This window comes from Scatophagus argus, chromosome 23, assembly GCF_020382885.2.
Source record: "Scatophagus argus isolate fScaArg1 chromosome 23, fScaArg1.pri, whole genome shotgun sequence".
Lineage (NCBI taxonomy): Eukaryota > Metazoa > Chordata > Actinopteri > Scatophagidae > Scatophagus > Scatophagus argus.
The window spans coordinates 14,913,751-14,940,347 of NC_058515.1; the positions used below are offsets into that span (position 1 = coordinate 14,913,751).

Consider the following 26,597-nt stretch of genomic DNA (forward strand, 5'->3'; position numbering starts at 1 on the left):
CCCTTTACGTAACCCACGGCGACCTGAGTGGGCTGATGCGACTCCTCGCTGTCCGTTCGCGTCCTCCCGGGTCAGAGCGGCGGAATGTGCAGGAAGTGCCGAGACGGACGACTGAAACGTGAACGTGTCACAGCTTGTCTTGTTTTCTCTGTCTTAGGGGAGCTTTCTGGGCTTCACCACCTTCTCCATCAGAGATCTGCTCAGGTCCAAGGAGCCCCACGTCTCCCTGAGCCTCAGGTGAACACACCTCCGCCTTCACAGTCTCTACGAGTGTCAACACCTGATGTTCCTCATCTCATCACCGCTAAACTTTTTACGTTGTTGTCAGAAGTGCACGTTCAAAGCGTCTCTGCAGGCTCACTGTGGGGCCTCTCTGAGTTTCGCTGCATGCGCCTTTAACCACCACACGCATCCTTTTCCCCATTTCGTCTTAAAGAAACCCTCTGAAGTGACATGAATGAAATTGACCTCACGCAGACTCAGAGGACTGATTGGCCGTTGCTGGGATACCTGTAACCTGATGAGGAAGTGAGAGGGAGGGGGGCGGTGGTGGACGGGGTGGCTCCGCCTCCACAGCGAGCAGAAACAGGCCATCTCTTCCTGTTTTTACATCACAACCCCTTCAGAGAGACAGACGAGCAGTGACAGAGTGTGGAGGGAGACAGAGACAGACAGAGAGACAGACGAGCAGTGACAGAGTGTGGAGGGAGACAGAGACAGACAGAGAGACAGACGGAAGGTGTCAGGTGGATCAGTTTACGGCTGGCGTGCTGCTTCCAGGTGTATCCGATGACTGATTCATACCTGGTTGGAGTTCCTGAGCTTCGTGCTGCCGTTGGTCCTGTTGTCCGGTCGGAGAGGACAGCTTTGTCTTTCTGGTTTCTCCTCGCAGTTTGTCTTGTTGACTCAGTCAGGTTTCTCATCTGTGTCTCTCGGTCTCGTCAGCGGTTCATGTGAACGTGTCGCCTCCGTAGTTTGGTTGTGTTGTAGCTCGCTCGTCTGTTCTGTCAGTGTTCTCGTCTCCAGTGAGGTCGTCTTTGTAGTTCAGAGCGTCCTGCTAACGAACACGTCTCTGGTTAGCTGTGCAGTACAAACGCTGGCAAACCCCTGCGGTTTGTCTTGCTTGTTGTCTTAATGTGGTAGTCATGGTTTCCTGTAGTTACCTGTGTAGTTAGTGAGCTTTGTTTCCTGTAAGGGAGGCGGGTTAGCTCAGTCATGCTAGCTGTTGTGGGTCTGCTTGTCTGAGAAGCTGTTTTCACTGACGATGATGATATCAAAGTCCGGGTTGTCCTCATGGCAGCTTAGTTGCGCTGGTTGTCTCTGGTCTTCCTGATCCCGGTCCTGATAAAATATGAAGCCGAGCTGAGCTGAGGGATGGACAGGGACAGGAAGTGAGAAGCTAAAGGTATCAGATCAGTGAAGAGGATTTAGCAGCAGCGGAGAGTCCGTCGTCCTGCTGAAGGTAAACCTCGTCCCCGGGGCTCGCCAGCTTCTGTGTCTCCACACCTCAACGGTTTTTCCCCCTCCTGCCTGTCTCTTTCAGGACGATGGACGGAGCGAACGAGGTCGGGGAGGTGAAGGTGTCGCGGGTGCAGACGGAGGGAGAGAGCGGGGACAGACCTCCTGAACACAAGGTAGGGGGACGGAGACGGAGACGAGTCCTCTTTGTAGTTCCTGTCTCCTCTCTGTGGTTGGGCAACATGGCAGCCAGTTTGACACTTTGTGGTTTGTGCTCAGCTGCTCTCAGCTTTAGTCGAGAGGCGCCAAGAAGAAGAAGAAGAAGAAGAAGGGGTGAGAGGAAGAGGAAGTAGAGAAGTGTTGCCCTCACCTTCATACTGTCTTTTTTTGTGTGTCCTGTCCTCCAGTGTCCTGCGCTGTGTGACAGTCTTCACACTTCAGTCCACGACAAAGAGAACAGTCCAGTGATGAGAGCAGGTGGGACACTCGGCGTCTTCACACACTGCAGGAACTTCCTGTCGTGAGGCTTCACCTTTCCTTCTGTGTGTGTGTGTGTGTGTGTGCGTGCAGTGCTGTGTGCTCAGGTGTGTAAGGTGTACAGGTTTCAGACGGAGGATCGCAGGTGGCTGCTGGTCCGAGAGCAGATGTCAGAGACGCCGCTGTCGTTCTCCTTACCCAAACAGCTACTGAGCGTGCTCATACGCGAGCACACGAGCAGGTGAGCGTCGTGTCTTCGTTTACAGGAAGTGATGTGGCTGCAGCTCTTTTCAAACTAAAGCGTCGTCCGCTCCACAGGTGACCTTCGTCTCAGCCCAGCCTGTGTTTGTCTGTGCTCCTCAGGGTCCAGGAGCTGAAGGAGCTCGGTGACCTTTCGCCCCACTGGGATGGGCTGCGGCATGACGTCATCAAACACTGTAGCGTCCTGATTGGCTGCTACGAGGAGACGCTCGCTGAGCTCGAGATGCTCTCAGGTGAGCCGAGCTCGCGGCTGAACTCGTTTGGCTGAATGTTTGCTTCCCTCCTGATGCGTTTGTCTTTCGAGCAGCCGCGTCCTGCTTCAAGTCCAGCAGCAGCAAGTCGGACAAACACCTTCAGTTCGTTCCAACCAACCTGCACTCGCAGAGGATGGAGGTCAGCGGTCCGGACGGCGCAGGTACGTCTTGGTCTGGGTCTCGTTCACGCGTTGGCTCATCGTCCCTCGTGTCTTCTGAGCCGCAGCCTCTCCGGTCTCGTTCGGTCTAACGGAGTCTCTCTGTGCAGGTGTGTGGTACGAGGTGATAACGTTTGGAGCTCCGGCTGATCACCACCAGTCCTTCAAACATGGAGGACTGAAGAGGCTGCTGAGCAAGCACACGAACCACACAGACAGGTGTGTGTGTGTGTGTGTGTGTGTGTGTGTGTGTGTGTGTCGTTCACGCTCTCCTCTCACTTCCTGTGGGTTAATCTCTGTGATCTGTCAGGATTAGTGACGCTGCTGTAGATCAGCACACGACTTCACCGCAGTTTGTTGAATTATTATTGATGAGCTCGGATTGTCTTTCAGTGAGAAAATCGAGTTTTGTTTGGGTTGAGGTGCAGTTGAACCTTCCTGTCCGAACCTTTTCCACGTTCCCGTCCCGTCCCGTCCCGTCCCGTGTGTGACGGACTGACTGTCCTCGTGTCCCCCGTCCCTCTCTGCAGCTCCGTCTCTTACTCCCGGGATGAGAGCTCCAGAGCGAAGGATCTGCTGGCAAGCGTCGCCCAGCTGCAGCCTCTGGTCTTCGGGCTGGCTGAGGAGCTGCTGTCCGTCTCTCTGGAGCTGAACGCCGCCCGGCTGCAGCGGGTCCTCGACGGCCTGACTCAGCAGGTGAGCGGCGAAGGGAAACGCAGGGGGTAAAGTCAGGTGTGACGCAAAGGTCTCGTGACGTCTCGGCCTTCCTTCCTTCCTTCTCACTCAGACAGAGCTGTTCGTTCATGCGCTCAAAGATGAGCTGGTGAAAGACGCCCTGCTGGCGATGCACATCCAGCACGCCGCCCACTGCAACAGCAGCCACATCCACAGCAACGGCTTGCTGTGCGACTACACGCCAGCCGACCGCGAGGGGCGGGACTCGCTACGACGGGACACGGAGTACGACGAGGAGGAATGGGCAAGTTGGAGCGTCTGGACATCTGAACTCGTTCATGATAGTGTTGGATGTGTTTTCACGTGTGTGTGTGTGTGTGTGTGTGTGTAGGACAGGGTGTGGGCGAATGTTGCCATGAGCCTCAACTGCATCGTCACCATGGGCGACCGGCTGCAGGGGCGGGAGGAGCGGCCTCAGCAGGCGACACCATCAGAGCAACAGGAAGCCAGCGGGGACACAAACTCTCAGAACACTGGTGGGCTGTTACTTCCTGTTTCTACAGTAGCCCAGCAGGGACAAACCAAACGCTGGCTGGGGTGAGCCGAGGGGTGTTCGGTCGGTTACCGTCTGCTCCCTCACCACCAGAAGCCATCGCTTCCCCCACACTGGACCCTTAAGTTTACCGTCATGTGTTGGAATCTTTTGAATGACTCTGATTGGTTTAATGCGGGTGCAGCAACGCCGTTTGTGTGTCTCCTCCAGCTTCCTCCTCCTCCTCCTCGGCGTTCTCCTGGCAGGAACAGCTGCTCCCCCTGGTGCTCACTCTCAGGGATTGCGTGCGCGAGGCGGTGGCGAGAGCCCGAGCCGCCATGACCTTTGTGGTCCTACAGAGGGCCGTTTCCACGACCGTCGCTCAGGGACCCACTCAGGTCGCCCGGAGACGCCACGCCGTCTTCAGCCAGGCGGTGAGAGAGAATCACTCTGAGGTTTGACATGTACTGTCCTGATCATGTGTGTGATGCATCTTTCCCACACGAAACACTCGTCAGAGCACCAAAGTGAGTGACTGCTGAAGTTGCAGTGCCTCCGATCACCACTAGAGGCCGTGGATGTCACAGATCCATCCGCCGTGGGATACCTGCACAGGAATCTCTGAGCCACTTGTGAAAGTCATATCCTGTTTACTTCCTGTTTGTGTGTGTCTCAGCTCTCAGCAGTCGTGTGTGGGTTCGTGTTGAAGCTGTATGGGGGTCTGGAGGATCCTGAGTTCCTGCGGCAGCTTCACACTGTCGGGATCCTGGCTCAGTTTGAAAGCCTGCTCAGCACCTACGGTACACACACACACACACACACACACACACTAAGCTGCTATACACACTATGTAGACATGCATGTTGTGTGTGTGTGTGTCAGGTGAGGAGGTGGGGATGCTGGAGGACATGGAGGTGGGTGTGGCAGACCTGAGCGGTGTTGCGTTCACTGTCAGCGAGGCTAAAACAGAACAAATGGACGATCTGCTGCCGACCCTCAGCGGAGCATGGTGAGACACACAAACACACACACACACACACACACAGAGAGAGAGCACCCTCAGCACTGTGTCGTCTCCATTCAGGGGCAGTTTGGTTGTCGAGGTCCCGTTGCCCCCGGAGACCTTTGGGTTGTTGCCATGGGAACTGAAGGAGGGGCGATTGATACGAGTTCATCCTGTTCTCTTCAACATTGGAATAAACCAACAGCAGAGTCTGGCTGAGAGGTGCACACACACACACACACAATCAAATGTTTTCTGTTTATTTCATAAGGTTATTTGTTTATTTGTAGTTGATACCGAAGCATCATATTTTATAAACTCTTCTGATGTTTCACATGTGAGAATCTTAACTCTGCTGACGCTAACTAAAGCGTCCACATAAATGCAGAAAGTACGAGATGTCAACGTGTTGTTGTTGTTTACTTTACGGTTTATTGAGTGAGAAACGGGCTGATTTCGCTGTTTCCTTACTTTTTCATAAAACATGAATTGGACTTCTCGAAACCCGCAGGAACGTTTAGAGCAGCGTGACGTTTGTTTCAGGTTTGGCGACAGCTCGCTGCAGGAGAGGATGAACCAGCAGAGCTGCGAGCGCCTCAAGGCGTACTGCGACGCGCTGAAGGCCGCGCTGCCCGACCTGAGTAAGCCTGAGTTCACTTCGCCGCCGTTTAGTAAAGGACACGAGCACATCGAGTCTGTCACTGAACCGGTTTCTCTGTCTCAGCTGGTGTCCGGTCTCTGGTGGACCTGCTGTCCTCTCTGGATCGCAGCCTGGAAGCCAAGAAGAGGAAGAACGTGGAGGTTCTGTGGATCGCTGCGACGGTAGGACGAGTCGCCGCTCTGTGGCGTGAAATCTGACCGGATCACGGCAGGCGAAGAGTCTGCGGTCACACAAGTCACACATTCAACTTGTGTGTGTGTGTGTGTGTTCAGGTGTGTCGTGCGGTGAACGGCGTGCGTCTGACGAGCTGTAAGAGTGCGAAGGACCGCACGGCGATGTCGGTGACGCTGGAGCAGTGTGTGTTACTGAGAGAGCGACACACACTCGGCCAGCAGCACTTCAGCACCGCACTCGACTGCATGAGGAGGTTTGTGTTCACCCCACGAGTCACCGGAGCGTCTCGCGTCCCCCTGTCCTCCTCTTCTTTCCCGTCTGTCCTCCTCTTCTGTCCCTCTGTCCTCTTCTGTCCTCCTCTTCCTTTGGCCTTCTTTTCCTCTTACGTTTGTGCTGCAGATTTCAGTTTAACCTTCTTTTTTGTTTTTCTTGTCTTTCACTTCATGCCTTCTTATTTCCTTTCACTCTCCACATTTTCTTCTGTTTCTTATGGAGTCATCCATTTTTCTTCTCTTTTTTTTCTTCCTGTCTTCTTCTCTTCGTGTGCCCTTCATCACACTCCTCCTCCTCCTCCTCCTCCTCCTGCTCCTCCAGGTCTCGTCTGTCCTGGGGGCAGATGCTGGGCTGCTACGCCCACTCAGGGCTCACAGTGTGTGGGTTAGAGCCAGGGGAGCGTCCCTCAGATGTCCACAGCTGCTGGGCCCCTAAGGCCCCCCGGCGACACCTGTACCCGGTGGCCTTCCTGCTGGTGACGTCTCACCTGCTCGTCCTGTGGCTCATCCTCAGCCTGGTTATCCTGCTGGCCAGATACCAGTAGAGCAGGCTGGGAGCTCTGAGCTCAGGGTGGACCACACAGATGATCACTCAACCACCTTTTTATTATTCTTATCCTTAATCCTCCTTTTTCTGTGAGGCTTGTTTGTAGCAAAGCTCAAGGTCAGATTCATCAAACTGAATGGCTGTGTTTCAGATCGCTCCTCAGACTAAACACTCAGTTTGTAACGTCCATCCCGGTTCATCAAAGTCCCAAACTGGAAGATGTTCAGTTTATCCTGATGGGAAACAGAAGAAACAGCAGATGAGTTCGCCTGCTCTTCATTCGCTGAAATGTTTTGAGTCATGCTGAGTTCAGGGTCACCAACAGCTGCCGTCATCAGAGCGGCGCTGATGCAAATAAAGAGGGAAAACATATTAAACGATAAGCCCAGCAGCTGCTGAAACGACTGAAATAAACAAATAAAATCATAGAGGCTTAAACGCCTCAGAGCCACAACGACGACGACGACGATGATGATGATGATGATGATGAGCAGACCATCAACTCAGCATTATTTATTTTAGTTCATGTGAAGCCATAATGAAAGTCAAGACGTATTGAGATTAAAGTTCTGATTCTTCTTCCTCTGTGACGGATCTGACCAATCGTGTGTTTAGTTTGTTATTTATATATTTATTACGTGCATGCGTGTACATTATGGTGGCGTGTTTTGATCCGTGTGCACGTGTTTCTGTACCGTCGTGTGTGTGTGTGTGTGCAGGGATGGCTGTAGGATGGAGAACGTGCAGAAGAACGTGGGCTGCAGGAAGTTCGCCTTCAGCGGCATTCAGCTCCTCACCTTCCCCAAACTGTACCGGCCTCCGGACGGCAGCTTCGGATAGACACGCTGACACTTCATTTTTAGTTTCCGTACAAATTTTTATCATGACCGTATTTGTTTTATCATGTAAAGTGTGTGTTGTGTTATATATAAATTTTATTTCATAATGATCCTCTGTGCTGTTCACTGTGGCTGCAGGCGTTTGATTCACAAACATGTTTCTGCAATAAATTAATACTTGATTACAATTAATTTAAAAACTGGATAATGATGCTCACTGATGCAGAGCCAGATTAAACCTCAAATCGGGCCCATCTTTCCCCTGTGGGGCCCCCCATATTCATTTCCTCCTACTGTACAAAGATTTTTGTATAAATTTGTATAAGTGCAAAAAAATGGATTTTGCTCGCGGACAAAATAAAGTTTCAAATCTGGATCCTGTTCATTTGGATCCCATAAAATTATTGTATTGAGTGGTTTCTCTGCCGGGCCGCTAGGTGGCGTCGCTCGGGATTACTGCGCTCAAAGAGCTGTGTCAAGTTACCAATTCAGAACGGAAATACAACGATTTGTCCTTCAAAATAATAGCGAATTATCGTTTGTGAAGTTCAATTTAATTGATTAATAGCCATTTCACAGTGTACCTGTGTTATCATGACATAGTCAGTAACTAAAAATGGAGCAGAAGAAGAAAGCTTGATAGAAACGGAATCCTTCAGTCCAGGAAAAGTACTCGTATTTCGTATAGAATAACCGGAAGTACTGTTTGTTATTCGCGCTAACTTAGCAGTAGTCCGCTCAGGCCCAGTCAAAACAATGCAGTTTAACTGGCCTGCAGCGTTCAGTTAGCTCTAAATACACAACACACCACCGACTGCTAACTGTCGAAAAGTTGACTCGCTGCCTGGTGTTTGGTCTTGGTGAGGTGCAGGCGCGACTTCCCCGCGGTTCGTTTTGTCCACCGCCGCTTCTGCGCGCAGGCTTTTTCCCGTGGGTGTTTTTGTTTTGTTCTCGGTGCCTGTTGGAAATGGAGACGGCTAATGTGCGCCTGCTGCTAGGTAGCCTGAGAGCGGCGGCGGGGAGCGGCTGAAATCACGAAAAGCGGTAAAAATAAGGGAAGATAGGCGTCGCAACGGAGTGGGCGTCGAAATAAAGAACAGGGGCGGATTAAATAACCTCCTGGTCGGTCCACTGTTAGCATGGTGGAGTAGGTGTGTGCGGTGTAGGCGCTATCGGGCTACGGTTCGCTCTCACCGGGGAGGGTCGTCATGGCCCCGGGCTCTCTTGTGGCGGCCTGCCGCAGCTTGGCCCTTTCTACGTGGCTGCTCTCCTTTTGCTTCGTCCACCTGCTGTGCCTGGACTTCACCGTGGCCGAACGGGAGGAGTGGTACACCGCCTTCGTCAACATCACCTACGTGGACCCGGCGACCTCGGAGCTCCGCACCGAGAAGACGGAGTGCGGCCGCTACGGGGAGCACTCGCCGAAACGGGACGCCAAGGGGGTGGTGGTCCTCTCCGCCGCCCCGCACGACCGCCAGGCCTGCGACCCCAACACCCGGTTCGCGGTGCCCGCACAGGCCGGGGCCTGGATAGCGCTGATAGCCCCGGGAAACTGCACCTACAAGGACAAGATCCGCCACGCCGCAGCCCACAACGCCTCGGCGGTGGTCATCTTCAACGTGGGGTCAGCTAATGCTAACGAAACCATCACGATGCCTCATCCAGGTACGCTGATGTCCTGCATTTTGTTGTACACGTAAAGTGCGCAGTGTAACGTGTGTCAGTAACGCAGAGTGAGTAGTTCGCCTCGGTGCGAGCAGGCCGTGTTTTCCCGGTCATGTCTCCGTTCACATGAACCAAAGTGCAGTCGACTAAGACCGTCAGACCTTACAGGACCGTTTTTACTTCTCACTTTTTGTTTCAGGTGTGCGTTTGACCGTCCAGATTCTGTCCAGTCTCTGTTTTTGTCCCTCTTTTGAGTCCAGGAATACAGAATTTGCAGTTACGTAACTGTCAGATGTGACATTTTTCTGCTTTTATATGATGTCAAAGAGAGTTTGTTTGAGTACCTTTTTATAGACTGTTTCGTATGATTAATCAGGACGACAATCTGTAGATTAATCAATGATAAAAAGTAAAGCAGCTGAGAGCAGCGACGGCGTCGAGCAGCCTGAACTGGATCCCAGTCTGTCTGAACTGGTTGTCAGACCTGGTCCTGGTGCCAGCAGACAAAGTGCTGACTGCAGGTCTCTGACGGTGCTGGACCAGTTCCCCTTCCGTGCTGCTGTGTCGTAACACAGCCACACTTTACCAGACTTGAGGATGAACTTCTCCTGAGCTGCTTTGTTGGTCTCGTCTCTTCTGGTTGGATTCAGTCCGGAGAAGCTCGGACTGTCAGCAGGTCTGAGGTGGTGTTGGATTAGGTAACGGGTTGGGTGTGCTGTAGTGGCAGTCGTCTGAACTGTATCAGACTCACAGCTGTTTGAGTGTCAGCTGAAACCTCCTTCAGGGAGCCCTGAACCGCTGCAGCCGAGTCCTGAGTGTCTCTCCACTTTTTATCAACTTTCTCGTGATGCTTTCGGCGTTTGGCTCGTTTTCCGTGTCGATCTGGCGGTTTTCCATCGTCCCCCATCCCAGCTGAACTTGCTGGGAATCACGTTAAGTCGTTTCCCTCCTGAAAGAGCATCTGAGCTGCGTTCAAAAGCCAAACTGTCATCTGCATGCATGGAACTGACTGCTTTTTAAAGGTTCTGCCTCTTATTAAATGCTGGCTGTGATGCTTTCTGTTATTTTCTCACTTAACAGTCAGAAATAGTAGGAATAAACGTCCTACGTCTCAGTGCGTCGTCTTTAAAATTCTTGTTTTGATAGTGTGTGTGGTCAGCTGGATTCATCCTTCCTCCCATCATCCCTCAGTTGGCGGCGGCTCGTGCGTTTTCTAGAGTTACACCACGTTTCAAACATTCGCACATGATTGGTCGGTTTCAGGCAGAAAGTTGCCACCGTCCAGAAACAGGAAGTCCTCACAGGAAGTGTGATGCTTTGACTGACCTGTGCTGGGTGTCATCATCATCACCATCACCATCACCAGGCTGCAGTGGCCTCAGTGTTTGTGTGAGTGAAGCATTGATCCCGCGGGTGTGTTTTCAGGCAGTGAAGAATTGATTCTGCTCACGTGTTGGAGGGGATGCAAGTTCAATACCCCACACACACACACACACACACACACACACACAGCTTCTGAGCTCGTCGTCCCCTCTGACTGCTCAGCTAATTGTTTAACTGTTTACAGCGCGTCACCTTTTTAAAAGTTCAGACTTCGTGTGTTTTGTTCTGAAATCTCAGTCTGCCGAGAAACGAAAAGCTGTTGAATGCAGTGAAGTAAGAAGTGCAGTAGTTCAGGAGGTGGCAGCACTCAGGTGTGCTTCGGCAGGTGCTCTCAGTGCGAGACAGACGGGGAGGACGGTTGGCCGTCTTGTTGCAGAGTGGCTTCTGTCGGCTTCCTCGCGGTTTTCCTGTTGATAACCGCCAGCCCGTCTGCACACGTGACTCATTTCTTCTCGACTTGTGTGGACACGATGACACCAGCTGACGTCCGTTTAGACCCGCAGAAGGAATGAAAATGAATGAAATGGCACACTCAGGCGCTCTCACTCTCACTCCAAAAGGGACAGTTCACCTACAAGTCAAAACCACATTGCTGCTGTTTGTCCATCCTGACAGTTTTGGGGTGAGTCACAGAGTTTTCTCTTGAATGTAATGGATGGTGCTTTGAAGCGCTGAGCAGCAGTCACCACCTGGTTGCTCCAAATAGTCCACAGAACCTCGTGGTGTGGAGTTTCATGTGGGAACTATTTTCTCTGTGTGTCAGCGTGCAGATGATGACAGGGCGGGACACACACATTAATGCTGGGGTTTCTGGAGACGTTGCTGTTGGTATGGAAATGAATTCCTGCTGTAACTGTGGATATGAAGCTTCTTCCTGGTGTTTTTCCCTCCACCTGTGGCGTCACATGGACGTCTGTTATTCAGACCGCAGTCACAAGGAAAGCCTCAAACGACTGAATTGCCAGAATGGGATAAAAACAGCACACACACCTGCAGGCCTGGCGAGCGGGTGTTTTTGTGTGTGTTTTTCAGACGAAGCAGCTGTTGAAGTTGGGTGCTGTGGTTTGCTTCTTCTCAGAGCTGTTATCAGCAGCTGCACACGCTGACCTTTGACCTCCTGATGACTGTTTCTTCTTCTTCTTTCCTCCTCAAAACGTTTGTCACTTTCGGTAGCTCGTTCTTCAGATCGCTTGTCTGTGTGCGCGTTGGTTCAGAGATGCTCAGATTCAGCATCATCAGCGCAGATGGTTCGGTCGGTGCGAGCTGGTCAGCAGGTCGCTCGGACGGCCGCAGCCTTTTGACTGCAATGGTCGCCGAGGTCCAGTATTTCAGAGGCTTTTGTGGGTTATCTTCTCCTGTGATCAGACTTCACTCTGAAGACGGATGGACGCTCAGATGAAACCGCGTCGAAGCTTATTTTTAGAGCGGTCGTCTCTGCTGGGTGGGCGAGTGAGGAGCTGGTCGTCATAGTGATGAGCAGAAGTTTTTATTGGCTCAGTGAACAGGCCAGGAGCTGAATGCAGTCTGCAGGAGCTTATTTGACTAAATTAAAACCGTCTTTACGTTGGCTCGAACCCGCCTGTTTCTTTTCTTTTCCTGTCGGTGCTTTTATCAGTCAGCCCTTCACCACGCAGTGCGGGTCGAACGGCGTCTGATGCCTGATGACGTCTGCGGCCGAGTGAAACAGCTTTACAGCTTGTGCCCTCCTCTTCAGGTACAGGCGAGGTGGTCGCCATCATGATCCCGGAGCCGAAAGGCCGCGAGGTGGCGTCGCTGTTGGAGCGTAACGTGACGGTCACCATGACGATCACCATCGGGACGAGGAACCTGCAGAAATACGTCAGCAGGACGTCTGTGGTGTTCGTGTCCATCTCCTTCATCGTGCTGATGATCATCTCGCTCGCCTGGCTCGTCTTCTACTACATCCAGAGGTTCAGATACGCCAACGCACGAGACAGGAACCAGGTACACACACACACACACACACTCTCACTCTCACACTCGCTCAGCAGAGAATTACCATAACACACAGAAAGGAGGAACTTTTAGCCACACTGTTTGCACATCATAATGAATCTGAGGGGGAATTCACGCCCGTGTGAAAGTCTGTTTGAAGTTGTACAAAGAAAACGCTGAGTCGTGACGGGCTGATGCGCTCTGTCGTGGTCTGAGGCGCCGTCGCACTCCAGTCGCTGTTCAGGGTTGTAGGAAAGAGGTGGAGCTGGAAGCAGCTTCGGGGATCTGCAGGTGTTTGCTTTGTGCCGCCGCTGCCTCACCTGACAGTAAATCTGTCCGTCATCTCCCGCAGCGTCGGCTCGGCGATGCGGCGAAGAAGGCCATCAGTAAGCTGCAGGTTCGCACCATCAGGAAGGGCGACCAGGAGACGGAGGCCGACTTCGACAACTGTGCCGTCTGCATCGAGGGCTACAAGGCCAACGACGTGGTCCGCATCCTGCCCTGCAGGTGAGCGTTCGATCGAGTTCATTAAAGAGTAATGTTGTTGAGTAATGTGTACGAAAAATGTCCAGTGAACTTACAGCAGGTGCAGGGAAACCTTGTTAATAAGTGTACATTAATCAGTGCAGTTCGTACATCAGATCAGGAAAGTTCCTGTTTCTGTCTTTCTGTCGTCGTCGTTTCCTTGTTGTTCCTTCGTTGTCATGTGATCGTAAGGCGACTCGGCGGTTACGTGGAGTTCACTTTAGGACAAACTGCTTTCTTGTGATCGGAGGCAAATATTTTTGGGTTGCAACCACATGACTTTCTGTTTTCCCCAAGTGAGGCTTGTTGTTTGAGATTCTGAAAGCTTCATGAGATTAAAACAGAAATAAAAAGTGATTGTTTCCTTATGAAGTCAAAGCAGCTGCAGGCTTGATGTTCTTGCAGCAGTTTTGTTGACAGCAGACCGACCCCACAGAGTTTTCCTCCTTTGCAGACATTTATTCCATAAGAGCTGTGTGGACCCGTGGCTGCTGGATCATCGCACGTGTCCCATGTGCAAGATGAACATCCTGAAAGCCCTGGGCATCGCAGTGAGTGTGACAGGAACCACACGGTGTACAAGATGTTTCCAATAACTTGTCTTCTCATTCAAAGCTTTCTCACTCTGTGGCGTCCTCTCCGTCTCCACAGCTGAACGCGGACTGTCTGGACGACCTGCCGCTGGACTACGACCTGGCTCTGGGCGGCGTGGGTGGAGTGGGTGGGGTCGGCGCCTTGGCCCTGGAGGCCGTGGTGTCCGGGGCGTCCAGCGACGGCACGCTGAGCGAGGGCGGCTCCTCGGTGGTGCTGGACCCCGGCGTGCGACGGGTGGGGCTCCCACAGGACTACCAGGACCCCGACACCCTGAGAGACAGCCCTGTGACGGCCACCACCGACACACACACAGGTGACACACACACACACACAGATGAGTGGTGGTGCACTGACACCCAGTGGTGTGTCTGCCACATAACACTTTGTTTAAAGTCACCTGAGCAAAACGGCTTTCCTGATGACTTTTGGGTCTGGCGGGAAGACGTGAAGGTTTCAGGTGAGGATGTTTTTGTGTTACATTTATTTTTGTTCTCGCCTGCTGGTGTTGTGTGTCGTTCACACTTTGATCTTCATCAGCGATCCGAGCTGTCAGATTCAGCCCAAAGCAACAAAGTCCTTTCTCGCTCTAACGCCACCTTCCCTCCCCCTCCAGGTGAGCTACAGCCAATGGCGAGCAGTGCCTCAGTGGCATCCTTGGTCATCACCGTGGAAACGGGTCTGTCAGACGAGGAGGGGTGCACGGAGCAGTCTCAGCTGGGGGACAAGTCCTGAGAGGAGCCGAGCAGAACCAAACCAGAACCCCTGGGCCAAAGCGGACTCGGATCAGGTTCAGATTTTTTTCAACAGACTTCAGACTGAAACCGGCTCTGAATCAAACCTGACTGCACTCGTGAAACCTGGCTCTGATGTTAACCGGTTCCGAGTAGAACCAGCACCAGCGCTTGACTGAATTTTCCTCTTAGGGCCCGAGTGAGACAAAACTTTGAACCAAACTACACTTTGTTTTGACAGCTGAGCCGACTCTAAATGTGTGTGCTGGTTCTACTCTGGACTCAGAGGAGACTGACTGGCCTGCTTTGGACAGGTTGGACCCAGGACCTGACCTGGGTTAACATGGCTGTCATCTAGTGTGGTTACTCCGGTCTTACCCTCGGCTCTCCTCGGTCTAACCAGCTGTTTCCATCGTTAAACTGCCCGTGTTGTTGCGTCCTGCAGATGTCTGAACGAACCCACATTTGCCTCGGTTGATGTTGTCTCCTGGTCCTCCCCGTCTGTCATCACATGGTGACAGAAAACAGTTCAAACATAAAGTCATTTCAGATACGGTGGTACTCGTCGCGTCGTTCCTCTGCTGACACGATGGAACTTTAGAGGGCAGATGGGATTCGAACAAACCGCATTTTCATACTGAGAGAACACGAGGATGTTCTGAAAGTCGCCTGCCAAAAGAGGATTCACTCTTTGAAGGTCGATATTCAGCTTCAAAACCTGAAAACCGGACAGTCTGTCTGTCCAAGCTGGGAATCAGGATTCACCTCCGCATTTTCTACCCGTGCTGCTTCAGAACGGAGCGCTCTGGTCTCGGGACCCTTGTGGATGACTCTGTTACCTGGTGGTCCAGGTAGACACACCAGCTGAACAAAAGTTGACGGGACACGGTGTCAGGGCTGCTGACTTGTCCTGGTTCAGACTGTTTCCTGGTTAATTAAGCTCATTTTCGTTTGCCTGCCAGGTGCTGTTCCTCGATGTGCATTTGGTGACTGACTTTCGTTTTGAAAAGAAGACATTTATTTTGAAAGGGCACACCAGCAGCTCTGGGCAGAGAATTTGATTTGGTTATTTTTCTAGTGTTTTGCTCAAAGCAAAGCACCGGCAGTATTACAGCTACAGTTTGACTGCAGTTTTGAATAGCGATTACACGCAGTATTTTGTGTTTTTCTCTTTTTGCCTGTCTGGAAGCTCCTTTATGAGAACTGCGAGAGTATTTGGTTTGGATGCTTTCTGTCCTCGGCTGTGGATCCAAACCGGGTTCCTAAGTGTCGAGTGTTGGCAGGTCTGTACAGAATACCGTGAGGTCTGAGAAAGGTTGACAGACTGTAGGATTTCACCGCAACGACGGTCTGAAACGAGTGACAAAGCGCTCTGTCATCGTGACGGAGGAGCGTTTTCAGCCGCGCTCCACCTGCTCCGCTGAAACACTTTCTCTGTTGATGTCGTCAAGCCGTTCGTAATGCCGGGCAGACGCTGCATGTTTTTCTTGCTGTTGTTCCTCTTTAATTAGCCTGTCTGGAACTTCGTCACTCACTCCGTCTGCTGAAGGTAACTGAAGCCCCCTCAGTAGGTTGTCCAGTCAAGCTTCCAGTGTCCTCGGCATCTGCCGGGTTTCAGTCCAGACGTAGCCAAGGGAAGTCGCCGTCGATGTTTACATCCCAAACACGTATTTAACACGTACAGAGAGTGTGTGGCTTTAGGTAGAAGATGTAGAGAAGATCTCCTCATCAGTCTTCCATCATGGCCAAATTGTAATGTTTGCTAAGCGCTCTGTCTTAGTGTTGCCTCGTTTTGCTGTTTTATCGTCTGTCCGCCTGCCGTCGCTCCTGCTGCCTTTTTAAAAACTCCTTCACCTTCCACCCTGACAATCAATGATCCGGACGATTTCACTGAACTTAACGAGCGTTTTTCAGACCTGCACATCGGGACACTACAAACGGTGTTAGCTGCCATCTCCATTTCCAGAGAAGATTAACACCATCGAAACAAGCTGTGAAAGATGAAGAATCGCTGCCCAAGTTACAGAGTGGTCAGAGGACGTCAGACGAGCTGCAGGCAGACGGAGTTTACAAAGAATCCATCCCTGCTTTAGTGAGCGCAGTTCAGTGCAGTCAGGCATGTAAATAGAAAATGCGTATCCCACGAATTCATGACGCATCGCCGACGGTTTGCCAAACTGGTGCGCAGACTGCGTAGGGCTGCGTTCACGTCACGGCGTCGCTGGCGCCGTAAAGCTTACTGAAACTAAGAGAGATAAAGAATGTCGTCTATTTTGATACCAGAGGAGACGTTTATTTTTGTAATGAAGACACCCAGCAGCAACGACTGACTTCCCTCCCCCTCGTGACCTGGTGATTCTCAATGTGATTGAGTATTGATTGGGCGGAGTGAAGCGCAGGTTGTGTATTTGTACATACATACAGAACGCAAAGGACCTTGATGAGATCAATCTAAGCGGTCGAAAGTTTGTCCACAAACATACAGGATGTGATTGTTGACGTGTCCTGATGAGAACTCAGTCTGAGAGAACCGAAGTGTAGGCTGGAGAACCAACCCTGTGCCAATGGAAAACCTTTTCTCCACAGTCTGAATGGAAATGTTTCTTTTCAGACATTAATATTAAGAGCACATCACAAAGGATTTTATGTCTGAAACCAAAACAATAGATTTAAGCCTTGCACGATCATAGCATTGTTAAAATTAAATTGTAATCAATTCCCAGGAACTGCAGGTTCTGTGAATTTAAGCAAAGCAAATTGTGTAACTGGTCTCAATTCAAATTAACAGGAAATCAAATTGAGTTGTTGTGATGAAATGTCCAGGGAAACGAGGAAGAACCAGCGCTTGTGTTGGTGTTTCCAGTCCTACCAGTGAGTTTGTCTTCTCTGAGGCCTGAGGTCCAGTTCAGTCCAGTCAGATACCGAGTATGAAACAAACGCTTGTCAGCTGAAAGAGCTGCGACGTGGCCGAGAGTGTATTTGCTGTAATATACGAATGATCGATTTGTACGTCTTATACTCGTCTTGGCTGATTTTCAGTGAATGATGTTTTAATTAAAGTCACTTCATTTGTGTTATAAGCTTTATTTTGAAGGGATTTAACTGAGTCTCACGTTAGTTTCACCTTTGCACTGTTTCAGTCTCTTATTTTTTTATGTGACTGCAGTTGAGCTGCCGCCGTAGTGAAAGTCAACCCTCTGAATCCATTTCTCTTGTTCTTCTAGTAGAGACTGAGGCTGCTGTGGCATGTCGGTCCCACCGCTTCGTGTCTTCGTATTGGTAGCACATACTTTTGTTGGGTTTTTATTTTTATTGAAATGCGTCTGTAGCAACAAGTATCAAAATCAGAAAACTCTTATTGAACGTCAGGTCAGAGTTCTTATTTGTTTGTGAGCTCCTCGATCAGACCTGATTTAAATCGAAGCTTTAGTTATTTTATTCAGGCAAAGTTCTGTATAGCTGCTTGCATTTAGACAAATATTTAGCATTAGTACCAAAAAAACACATCGGCACCACTATTGAAAATTTTTCCAATGTTGCCAATCCTAATATTGTGCATACACCATTAAAACAGAACGTAGGCCAATGATAACCCTTCAAGTATTCCTGCTCTTGCTTCTTACCTTTACGCCGTTTTAACGTTAAAGTGCTGCAAATATTAAGAAGGCTTTAGCATCATATGAACAATGTTGAGATGTTTATCGCTGCCGTCATCAGATAGAAGTAGAAAGAAGGAAAACTTTTCACACCTGAACAAGCAAGTTTTTTTTATTGTTGTTGTTTTTTATTTTGTGAAAACATGACACAAAATGTGACAAACGTTTCCGTCTTAGTAGTTAAAATAGGTTTTGTAAATCTACTCCAGAATCAGTTCTTCAGTCAGCTAACTTGGGGCCCTCGTGTCACTGCCAGTAATGATGTCTGATTGGTTCTTTGTTCTTGCGATGCTGTTTTTCCTCCCCCTGGATGCTGTGTTTTGATTGGTTGCTCAGCCTCTTGTTGATGCACTTTAATTTTCTTTCTCTGGAAGGTTCTGGATAAATGTCTTCGTGTCTTTCCCTTTGCCTGTATACTTGACTCTTCTGTTTTTACCTTCTACGCCCTCCCTTTCCAGCTCTCTCATCTTTTCTTTAGGTTTTTGTTCTCTTATTCTTTTTGCCTTACTTCACCTTACTTTACTTGCTTTCTTCGTTTCTCTTTTCTCAAGATTTCTATGTTGAAAATCCGTGTGATGTGAAGGATGTTTGCTGGTCCACATTCAACTACAAACCGTTTGTACAGGGCAACTGCCATATATTTTGCCATATATTGTAATTTGTGTTGTAATTTCTGACCTGTCTCCTGAAGCAGGTAAATCCACGTAATCCCATTGGGATTATACATTTTAATCTCCACACAGCCTGCTTGAAGGTGGATATAAATACATTTCGGGAGTTTAATCAGGAGGATTAAGTTATCATGTACTCACTGCTGTGGAGGAGGGCATTAACGGCACAGAGAAGAAAGTGAACGAGAATAAAAACGACCTTTTCAGATCCTTCCAGAGAGACGATCCGATGTGTTTGTAGCCACGTTAGCCGCTCTGCTACCGTAACAACAGGGTGTGAAATGGTGTCGTGTGTGTTTCTACAATATTGTTTTACAGAACATACGTTTGTGTGGTTGTTCTGTGCACGCAAACACAAAAATACATACACACGTGTAAATACAAGGCGGTATGACGCCATGTTGTTTCTGTGTTTCAGTTGTTGCACGTGTTCTGATTCAGGACAAAATTTAAATAAAATTTTATTGCAAGCTCGTTTTTATTCCAGTCTGATGTTTATGTCTCATTTTTAGCGATTTGGAGAATTATTTTGATTTTGTTTGTTTTCCCAAATGAAATTTAAACACCATTAACAGACCACCTCCATAGGTTTATATTTTGTACCCACTAATTTGTATGTGTATGCTTTGCTGTTGTGTTTGTTGACATTTACAACAAAGTTATTTATATGTGAAGAATACAATGACTGATTAATGGGCATCCTTTTGAATCAGTCAAGGAGAATCAAAAGGATTCACTATCATATTGGAATATTTATCTCATAAAATGCGGAACTCGGATTTATCTTTATCTCATAATTAAAAAAGTACTTTTCCGAAGGTGGCACAAACTGTTTGTTTATTGTGGTTTATGTTTGGATGCCAACTACCAATATTTTCTTACTCTAAACAAAACAAGAAACACATTGCTCATATCACTAATGTTAAATTAAAGACACAAAAAAGACACCGAGATGAATCACAGTGAACTTTATACTGAACAACAAACATTTGTCTAATGATACCGCTGATAGGTGCTAATGCTACACACTGTATGTAAACAACAGGTACGTCCATGAATGTCTTAAACACAGACAAATAGAAAATTCATTCAAAATTCATTTTTATCATCAACTATTTAAAATGAAAACTAAAGCTAACGTCTAACTGGAGGCATCAGCAGAGGTGGACTAACTGGTGTCCTAGGAAATAAAGCATTATTTTTTGCTAACATTAGCACGTTTCACTCCTTGTGTTAACGATCACACAACGAAAACGTCTTCCTCATAAACTCTACACTTCTAGTGGTATTTCACAGATTTTATTTTTCGCTATCTGTCTACATATATGGCTTTTATTCCAGTCTGAGCAACACTTTTAGTCACCTTCCTTTGTGAGGAAAATGCTAACAAGGTTGATGGTGATGGTCAGTAATTGGTTATGTCACTGTAAGTATTTTTCCTCATGTCATAAAATTTCAACCCTTCAGATATTTCACAAAAGTCATTCTTCACCTAACTTTGGGAAGAAAATCTTATGAGAACATGTTAAATTACAGATGACTGGTATTTAACAGATCAGTAATTTACAGTGAAGTTAATTTGAAGATTGTACAGAAACCTTGTTTTCTAGCTAGCCGGTAGCTAGTACACGTGATGTCTTAGTAAGTCTAAACTCTCACTGATATTTGAACAGTTGTATTTTTACTGTTTCTTGACTTTACTTAGAAAGTCAGATTTTTGAGTTAATTGCTGAAACTATTGACACAAAGTCATGATTTTGACTGAACTATGTTGTAACCTAATAGTGACTCAGCATCTCATTGTTCTGACTTGTATCTCCTTTAACTTACCCTGAGTAACATTTATTTGGTCATTCCTAATATTTAATATTTTTAAAAGCATTTTTCCCCCCTATTGTTCAGCTCGAAGTTGGAAAGTCAGAGCACGTATGCTTTGAGGTTTGGGGCTTCATGTAGTCTGATATTTTTATTATTGTAACTCGATTCAGTATTTTGTTAGCAAACGGAGCAGAACAGACACTACAAATGGCTCATAGCTACTGTTAGATTTATAATCAGTCTAAGCTTTCGAGGTTTAAGCTGGAGACTTGAGCAGCTTCTCATAAAGGATGAAGAAGAAAGTAAAAATGAAGGTCTGTACTGGTCTTCAGGAACAGGTTGAAGCAGTCAACTCTGAATCAGGAGCTCTTTTTAGCAGGTCGGATAGAAAACCTGAGAGAGAGAGAAAATGTTTGATCACAACAAGCATAAAGGGAAAATATTTGCTATTTAAACTTGAAATTGGTCTGAACTTCATGTTTTATAAATAATGTGCATCTTGTCTTGAAACAGTATGCTCTGCTTTTTCCTCCATTACAAACCTGAGGATGAAGAGGATGAATAATAATCATGACTTGTGGTGTAAGTAAGTATTTGTACAGTGTGGTATTTGCACTTTTACTAAAGTAAAGACTCTGAATACTTCCTTTACCACTGTCTGTACTGCAGTATGGCTGTTGAGTAAAACAGGTGTTCACATCTTACCTGCAGACCTCATCGTGTGAAAGAGTTGGAGCTGGAGACAGAAGGAACAACATTTTCTCAGTTTCAGGTATATTCTTTGTGTAAAATTGTTGAAAGAACCAGACAGTTTTGGCTCCTGATTGGACCAGTTGCAGTGTGTTGTTAAAGGTTAGTTCAATTTTATTTGATTTTTTGTGTATTCGTCAGTCTTTTGATTGTTTTACCTCCTGGTTTCTCTTCTGGCTTCAGCAAACTTGTGTCTCAGCAGGAAGGCGGCCACAGCTTCAGCCACCTACACGAGCAGAGAAAAAACACTTTATATGAGAGTTCATGCATCAGTAATTGGTCTACTTTTACAACATTTTACTGTGATTAATGCTTCATTAATGACTATAATCACTCAGAGATCAGATCTCAGTGACACATTGTATAATGATCAGTGGGGGAGAAAAAACTGTTTGTCTCTGCATATAGCAGAAGTATAAAGTAGCATAAAATGGAAATACCCAAGTACAAGTCCCTCAAATTTGTACTTAAGTTGAGTATTTGAATTAATCTATTCAACTGCATTCCACCACAGATGAACGCAGACGGGGACATGAACCATTTTCTTACTTTGTCTGGTTTGTCTTCTTGCACTGCGTGGCCACAGGGGGGCAGCACCTGCATCATGAATTTACCTGGAGACAAACGGCAAGACAGGTACGCACTCTGAACTGTCTGTCTCTCTCGCACACACACACAGAGACACACACTCATGGGCTGTCACTTCCAGCGTGGTTGTTGACTGACAGCACCAGCTGTCTCTGAAGAGGAACTGCCGCCTCAAGGTGTGTTCATCTGGACGCAAATGTGTCTGTGTGTGTGTATGTGTGTCTCCGGAGACGTCTCTGCAGCAGAAGACGTCCTTCACCTTTTCCCTCACAGTCAGTGTGGAAACAGAGTGTGAAAAGAATGTCAGCCACTCCCAGTATCACAAGGTTTCTCTACATGTGGCGTTTGGTTTCGACAAGACTGCATTTCCCATCAGCCCCGTTAACCTATACGTCTTTCTTCCTCCTCTTTGCAAAGGACCAATATGTTCTGGTTCTGATTGGTGCTTGTTTGTTTGTTTATTTTTGTTTGATTGTTTGGTGCAGCAACGACTTGAACCAAAAGGAAGCATGATCGTGGCTTCCATCGCATGAGTTGAGCGTCTTACCTTGCATCTGGCCGATAGTCAGATCTCTGTCCAGCCGGTCGATTCCTGGAGACAGAAGCAGCTTCAGTTAAGTGTCAAGTACTTTGCTCCACTGTGACACAAATAACAAAATGCACATAACTAGAATTTACTGCTGATTGTTTATATCATAAATGACTTTCAGTGTAATTTTGTTACACCAGCTAATATACACAAGGTAATACTTTTCACTCTGAGAAGGATGTCTATGGGTTTTCAGCGACCTACCAGCCAGTAGCAGGAGTTTGGGCAGGTTGCAAGCCAGGAAGAGGTTGGAGGTTCCTCTGAACCAGCCATCCCAATACTTTTCTGACTTTGACAGGTCTATACGCCACTTGTACACACTCTGGCATGTATACACACAAGTACAAAGGGTAGTTGTTTAAAAATCTTTGTAAAAATACAGAACAGAGCAGGAAGAAAACATTAAGACATTCATATTTGCATGCAGATCAAGTTACACAGTCTCAACCCTGTTAGGTGGTGGTAGCCGACAAATAAATGTAAGTCAATGGAATCACAAGGCACATTAAATATTATTGATGTAGATGCTGATGAATGTTTCAGTTGAGGTTTGAGTTGAGGTCAGGTTTAGGTGTTTGGGCATTAGTGATAGTCAACAGACATGCTGTCGAAGTTCAGAGCTGTTGGAATAATTCAATGGTGGACCTTCTCAAATAAGGCAAAGGAAATGTGTATGTTTAGAGGTTAAAAGAAATGATGTTCTTTATGACAAAACACGAGCTTTGGTAATGAATAGAATACGTCTTCACTACCAAGAGATTGAGGAGTTTAACAAAGATAAAAAGTAAGATGCTGAGTAATGAATGTAAGTCAGTGAAATATTACTTTACCGTCAGTGTTTCTGTGCAGTTGTTTTCATACCTGGCCTTCGCTGAGGCTCACCTCTGAGGCAGCATTTTCTTTGTCGTTGACATAGCTCTGATCATAGAATTCTTCGTTACGCTCGACAACCACATCGGTCACCGGACTGGCCTGCTCTAGAGTGTCGGCCTCATCCACCTCACATCTAAAAGGCAGGAAGTGAAAGTACAGATACAGTTATCATATCAAGTCAGGATGAGTTTACCTTAGTCATGTCTGATGTAAGTGAATAGTGTGGATTCTCTGTTTTCTTCTTTACTTCTACAACAGAGAAGGGTTAGACAAAAGCTATTCATCAGCCAACCTACCTTTTGATCTGACCAACCATTGAGACTCTGGCAGATTCCAGGTTCCTGATTTGCCCACTCTTGACGCTGAAAGGAAAAAAGGTTGGTTAGTACCCCAGTTTATTCAATTTGATGCAAATATGCAGCCAAGTGTAAATGAAAGTGTATTTAATTTAATTTGTATTTAATGGGGGACAAAGGAAATGACACGTGTAAACTGGGCTTTAAATGGTCACCTCCACTCGATGGCGTGGTCCATTGACTTGAAGGATTTGGGTCGTCCCTTCAGGAAGTTCTGTATGCTGTGGAGTGCCTCCATTGCACTGCCTACAGGAGGGGGAGAAGGTGAACTGGTGAACCACATGTTTGTGATGTCCCGATCACGAAACAAGACTTTTGCTTCGGTGCCTCCACAGCTCACACTCTAACCTTCCACGACGTCTATGGCCACCAGGCCCACAGTGGTTGGTAGCAGCATGTTGCTGGCTGTATGCACCGCGATCGCCCCACCTACGCCATGGCCAATCAAGATGATGGGGGGAGGAGTCTCACCATAGCAGGCTTGAATCACATTGGCTACATCGCTGAAGGGGGTGGAGCAAACAGTGATAGTAGCAGACAGTAATATAACGGGTGACTGGAGAAGTAATAGTAGAACAAGTATTTGTAGCATTACTAGTATTAGCAGTACAGCACGTACTAATGCAGTACTAAGGCCTTTTTTTGCAGGGTCATAATTGGGTTGGATAGGCAGTGGTGGTAGAAATACTAGCTGTTTTCCAGAAGAACTAATAGGTACAAGCTTTAGATAAAGTTGTGTGTCATGTGCTGTTACCTGGACATAGTTTGAGTTGAGAAGTCGTCTGATTGGCGGACCAGGGTGGCACCTTAACAAAGAACAAATTCTCATAACAACCCATCTCAAAGCGACTGATGGTTGAGACCCTAACGAAAACAACAGAAGCACTATAGCAGCTGAAAATATTAAAGTACTAAAACTCAACAATGAACCAATGAAATCAGACCGATAAAGCTGGTTTTAATGTTAAAGAAGCAATGTGTAAAATATGGCAGGAATTCAAAGGTAGCTCCAAAACACAGTTGCCAGCATATCACCGGAGTAACTACCCACTATACTGTCATTAAAATAAATAACAGAAACAAGTGACCTCACAGATTAAATGTGGTTTAAAGTAACACTAGCACTTGCAGTATAACCACAACAAAGTAGTCAAACAGCAAGAATGCTGTTGATCGCTGATACCTGCCCAGGTCAAAAACAACACGCTACACGATACTGGATCTGTTTGTCTCCTGAAGTAGTCTTGGCTGACAAAACATAGAGATAGAAATAACCAGAAACTTTCATTTCCTTTAAAATGCCTCACCATGACCTCTGAGATCCATGGCAAGTACCCTGCAGGTCACTCTGCTGGCGATGGCTGTCTACAACACAGAAGAACGACAGCATTGATACTCAGGATGCAGCCGCCATCAGTCATCAACCAGCTAACTGTACATGTACTCACGGTGAAGACGGCCCAGGACAGGGCCGAGTGTCCCCCTCCATGCAGCAGAACCAGCAGTGGTCCTTCAATTCCTGCTTTATAAATCCTGAACACGTCCCTGCTGTCGGCCAGCCCCACGTTCACATCCTCCATCTGGTCAAAATACTCCCGCCAGGACACCGGCGAGTAGTCTAGCTTGCCACCAACCTCACTGGTCAACATGTAGACAGACAGAAACACCCATTTTATAATACTTACGTAAACTGTACACTTTAATCAATAATATAGCAAGACAGACCAGCAGACAATCCATTTTACAAAGTTTACTCAAAGTGATGGAGCTTCTGGAGAACTGCATTGGAGCATTTGTTAGCTAACTGGAAAATCAGCAAAAAATGATTTCAGGTAAAATTATGATTATGACACTGATGTCTTTAATCATTTATAATGTTGCATCTATGATATTAGGTCAGCTGGCTTGCTAAGTAGCTAACCTAGCTAGCTAAGTGCTTTGCTGACGAATGTAAATGGATTTGGTCTAGCTGGGCTAACTAGCTAACCTATTGTTGTGAATAATTTTTTTATTTTTTATTTTTTCAGTTAGTGGAATAGAATGATGAGCCATAATTTCAACTTCTTCCTGTTTTTTTATACTGCACATTAGTCTAACTTAGCTTAGCTAGCTGGTTTGGCATCACGACTCTAAATGTGCAATGTTTGCACAGCGTAGTCAATGTTGCAATGTACTTCGCTATCCGATCAAGACTAAATGCTATGTACTAATCAATAGGAAGGAAAAAAACTTCATTTATATAGCTCTTCTGACTCAAGGAAAAGTTCCAGCTTTTTTCCATCCAAGTAGCATAATTGGACTCCAGTTTTTTCAGTCGATCTCAGTTTTGTAAATCACTGTGCTAAGCTAACTGTGTTTCTTGTGTTTGGAAGTTAGCCAACTTGAACTTGTTGTCGGCTCTCTTTAAGAAATAAACCCAAGACAGGAAAATGAAATCCTTTCTGCATCCACCCAAAGAAAGTCAGAAGTTGCACACAATGTTGACAGGTTGCCCCACAAACGGTATGATCACCTAACTTCTAAAGGAGAGAATGGAGATTAGAGATAAATGTGAGCCATTTCACAGGAACACCAAGTAGACTCATACTGACAGACAGACAGCAAAGTAACTGAATGTGAATGTATTCCATTTAAATTTCTGGTGCAAATACATCATTTGAATGAGCAATGTGTTTCCTGAAACTGAATGTAACCACAGGAAGTTCCAAATTGCGTTCAAATTTTATAAAAGACTTTTCTACACATAAATGAATTCTCAAAGCAACCAGCCATCTAAGTCTATTTAGCTTTTTAATGAACCTTCTGTGAGTAATCTGCCTGAACCTCAGATTAAAGTAAGTGTTTCCAGTGTTGTGGAGAGGTGACTCACTGCTCTGTGTCGAAGCTCTCCTCCCACATGCTGCGTCTCAGCAGAAAGACGTCCAAATGACAGCTGGTTAACTTCAGTCTGCTGTGTGTGTGTGTGTGTGTGTGTGTGTGTGTGTAAGCTAATTAAGCAGGTTTTTATTAATAAGATAAACCCAGCAGAAAGAGCAGCTCCTCTTCCTGTCCGTCGTGTCGCACGTCCATCGACCAAATAACAATCCTGACTGTTGGTGCAAGTACAAACACACTATAGGACAATACTTAGT

At 47.3% G+C, this 26,597-nt stretch overlaps 3 protein-coding genes across 6 annotated transcripts in view; 2 read left to right on the forward strand and 1 right to left on the reverse strand.

The window, feature by feature from the left end:
• LOC124054699 (type II inositol 3,4-bisphosphate 4-phosphatase-like) overlaps positions 1-7,712 on the forward strand; it is a 12,735-nt gene extending 5,023 nt beyond the window's left edge. For 3 of the 4 annotated variants that reach the window (XM_046381002.1, XM_046381000.1, XM_046381003.1), the window contains 18 exons: positions 158-237; positions 1,544-1,634; positions 1,866-1,935; positions 2,029-2,176; positions 2,299-2,429; positions 2,504-2,611; positions 2,719-2,827; positions 3,139-3,304; positions 3,396-3,587; positions 3,675-3,819; positions 4,047-4,249; positions 4,492-4,615; positions 4,698-4,824; positions 4,900-5,040; positions 5,362-5,459; positions 5,543-5,640; positions 5,752-5,906; positions 6,248-7,185. In XM_046381002.1, the coding sequence (XP_046236958.1) occupies positions 158-237; positions 1,544-1,634; positions 1,866-1,935; positions 2,029-2,176; positions 2,299-2,429; positions 2,504-2,611; positions 2,719-2,827; positions 3,139-3,304; positions 3,396-3,587; positions 3,675-3,819; positions 4,047-4,249; positions 4,492-4,615; positions 4,698-4,824; positions 4,900-5,040; positions 5,362-5,459; positions 5,543-5,640; positions 5,752-5,906; positions 6,248-6,470 (2,409 nt within the window). In that variant the 3' untranslated portion in view covers positions 6,471-7,185. The other variant, XM_046381001.1, reaches the window with a different exon arrangement.
• A 300-nt stretch (positions 7,713-8,012) lies between these two features.
• On the forward strand, positions 8,013-18,966 carry LOC124054723 (RING finger protein 150-like). Its single transcript, XM_046381066.1, has 6 exons — positions 8,013-8,976; positions 12,074-12,324; positions 12,668-12,822; positions 13,295-13,391; positions 13,492-13,747; positions 14,048-18,966. Exons 1-6 carry the CDS (start codon positions 8,520-8,522, stop codon positions 14,164-14,166), a joined length of 1,335 nt encoding a protein of 444 aa, XP_046237022.1. The 5' UTR covers positions 8,013-8,519; the 3' UTR covers positions 14,167-18,966.
• Positions 18,967-19,115: 149 nt separating this feature from the next.
• Positions 19,116-26,512, reverse strand: LOC124054731 (protein phosphatase methylesterase 1-like). Its single transcript, XM_046381079.1, has 14 exons — positions 26,336-26,512; positions 24,915-25,104; positions 24,774-24,831; positions 24,221-24,272; positions 23,815-23,969; positions 23,622-23,712; positions 23,407-23,472; positions 23,120-23,243; positions 22,442-22,559; positions 22,196-22,240; positions 21,610-21,674; positions 21,219-21,286; positions 21,016-21,046; positions 19,116-20,703 (listed from the first exon to the last, which is right to left on the reverse strand). Exons 1-13 carry the CDS (start codon positions 26,362-26,364, stop codon positions 21,025-21,027), a joined length of 1,083 nt encoding a protein of 360 aa, XP_046237035.1. The 5' UTR covers positions 26,365-26,512; the 3' UTR covers positions 19,116-20,703; positions 21,016-21,024.
• Between the last annotated feature and the right edge of the window lie 85 nt (positions 26,513-26,597).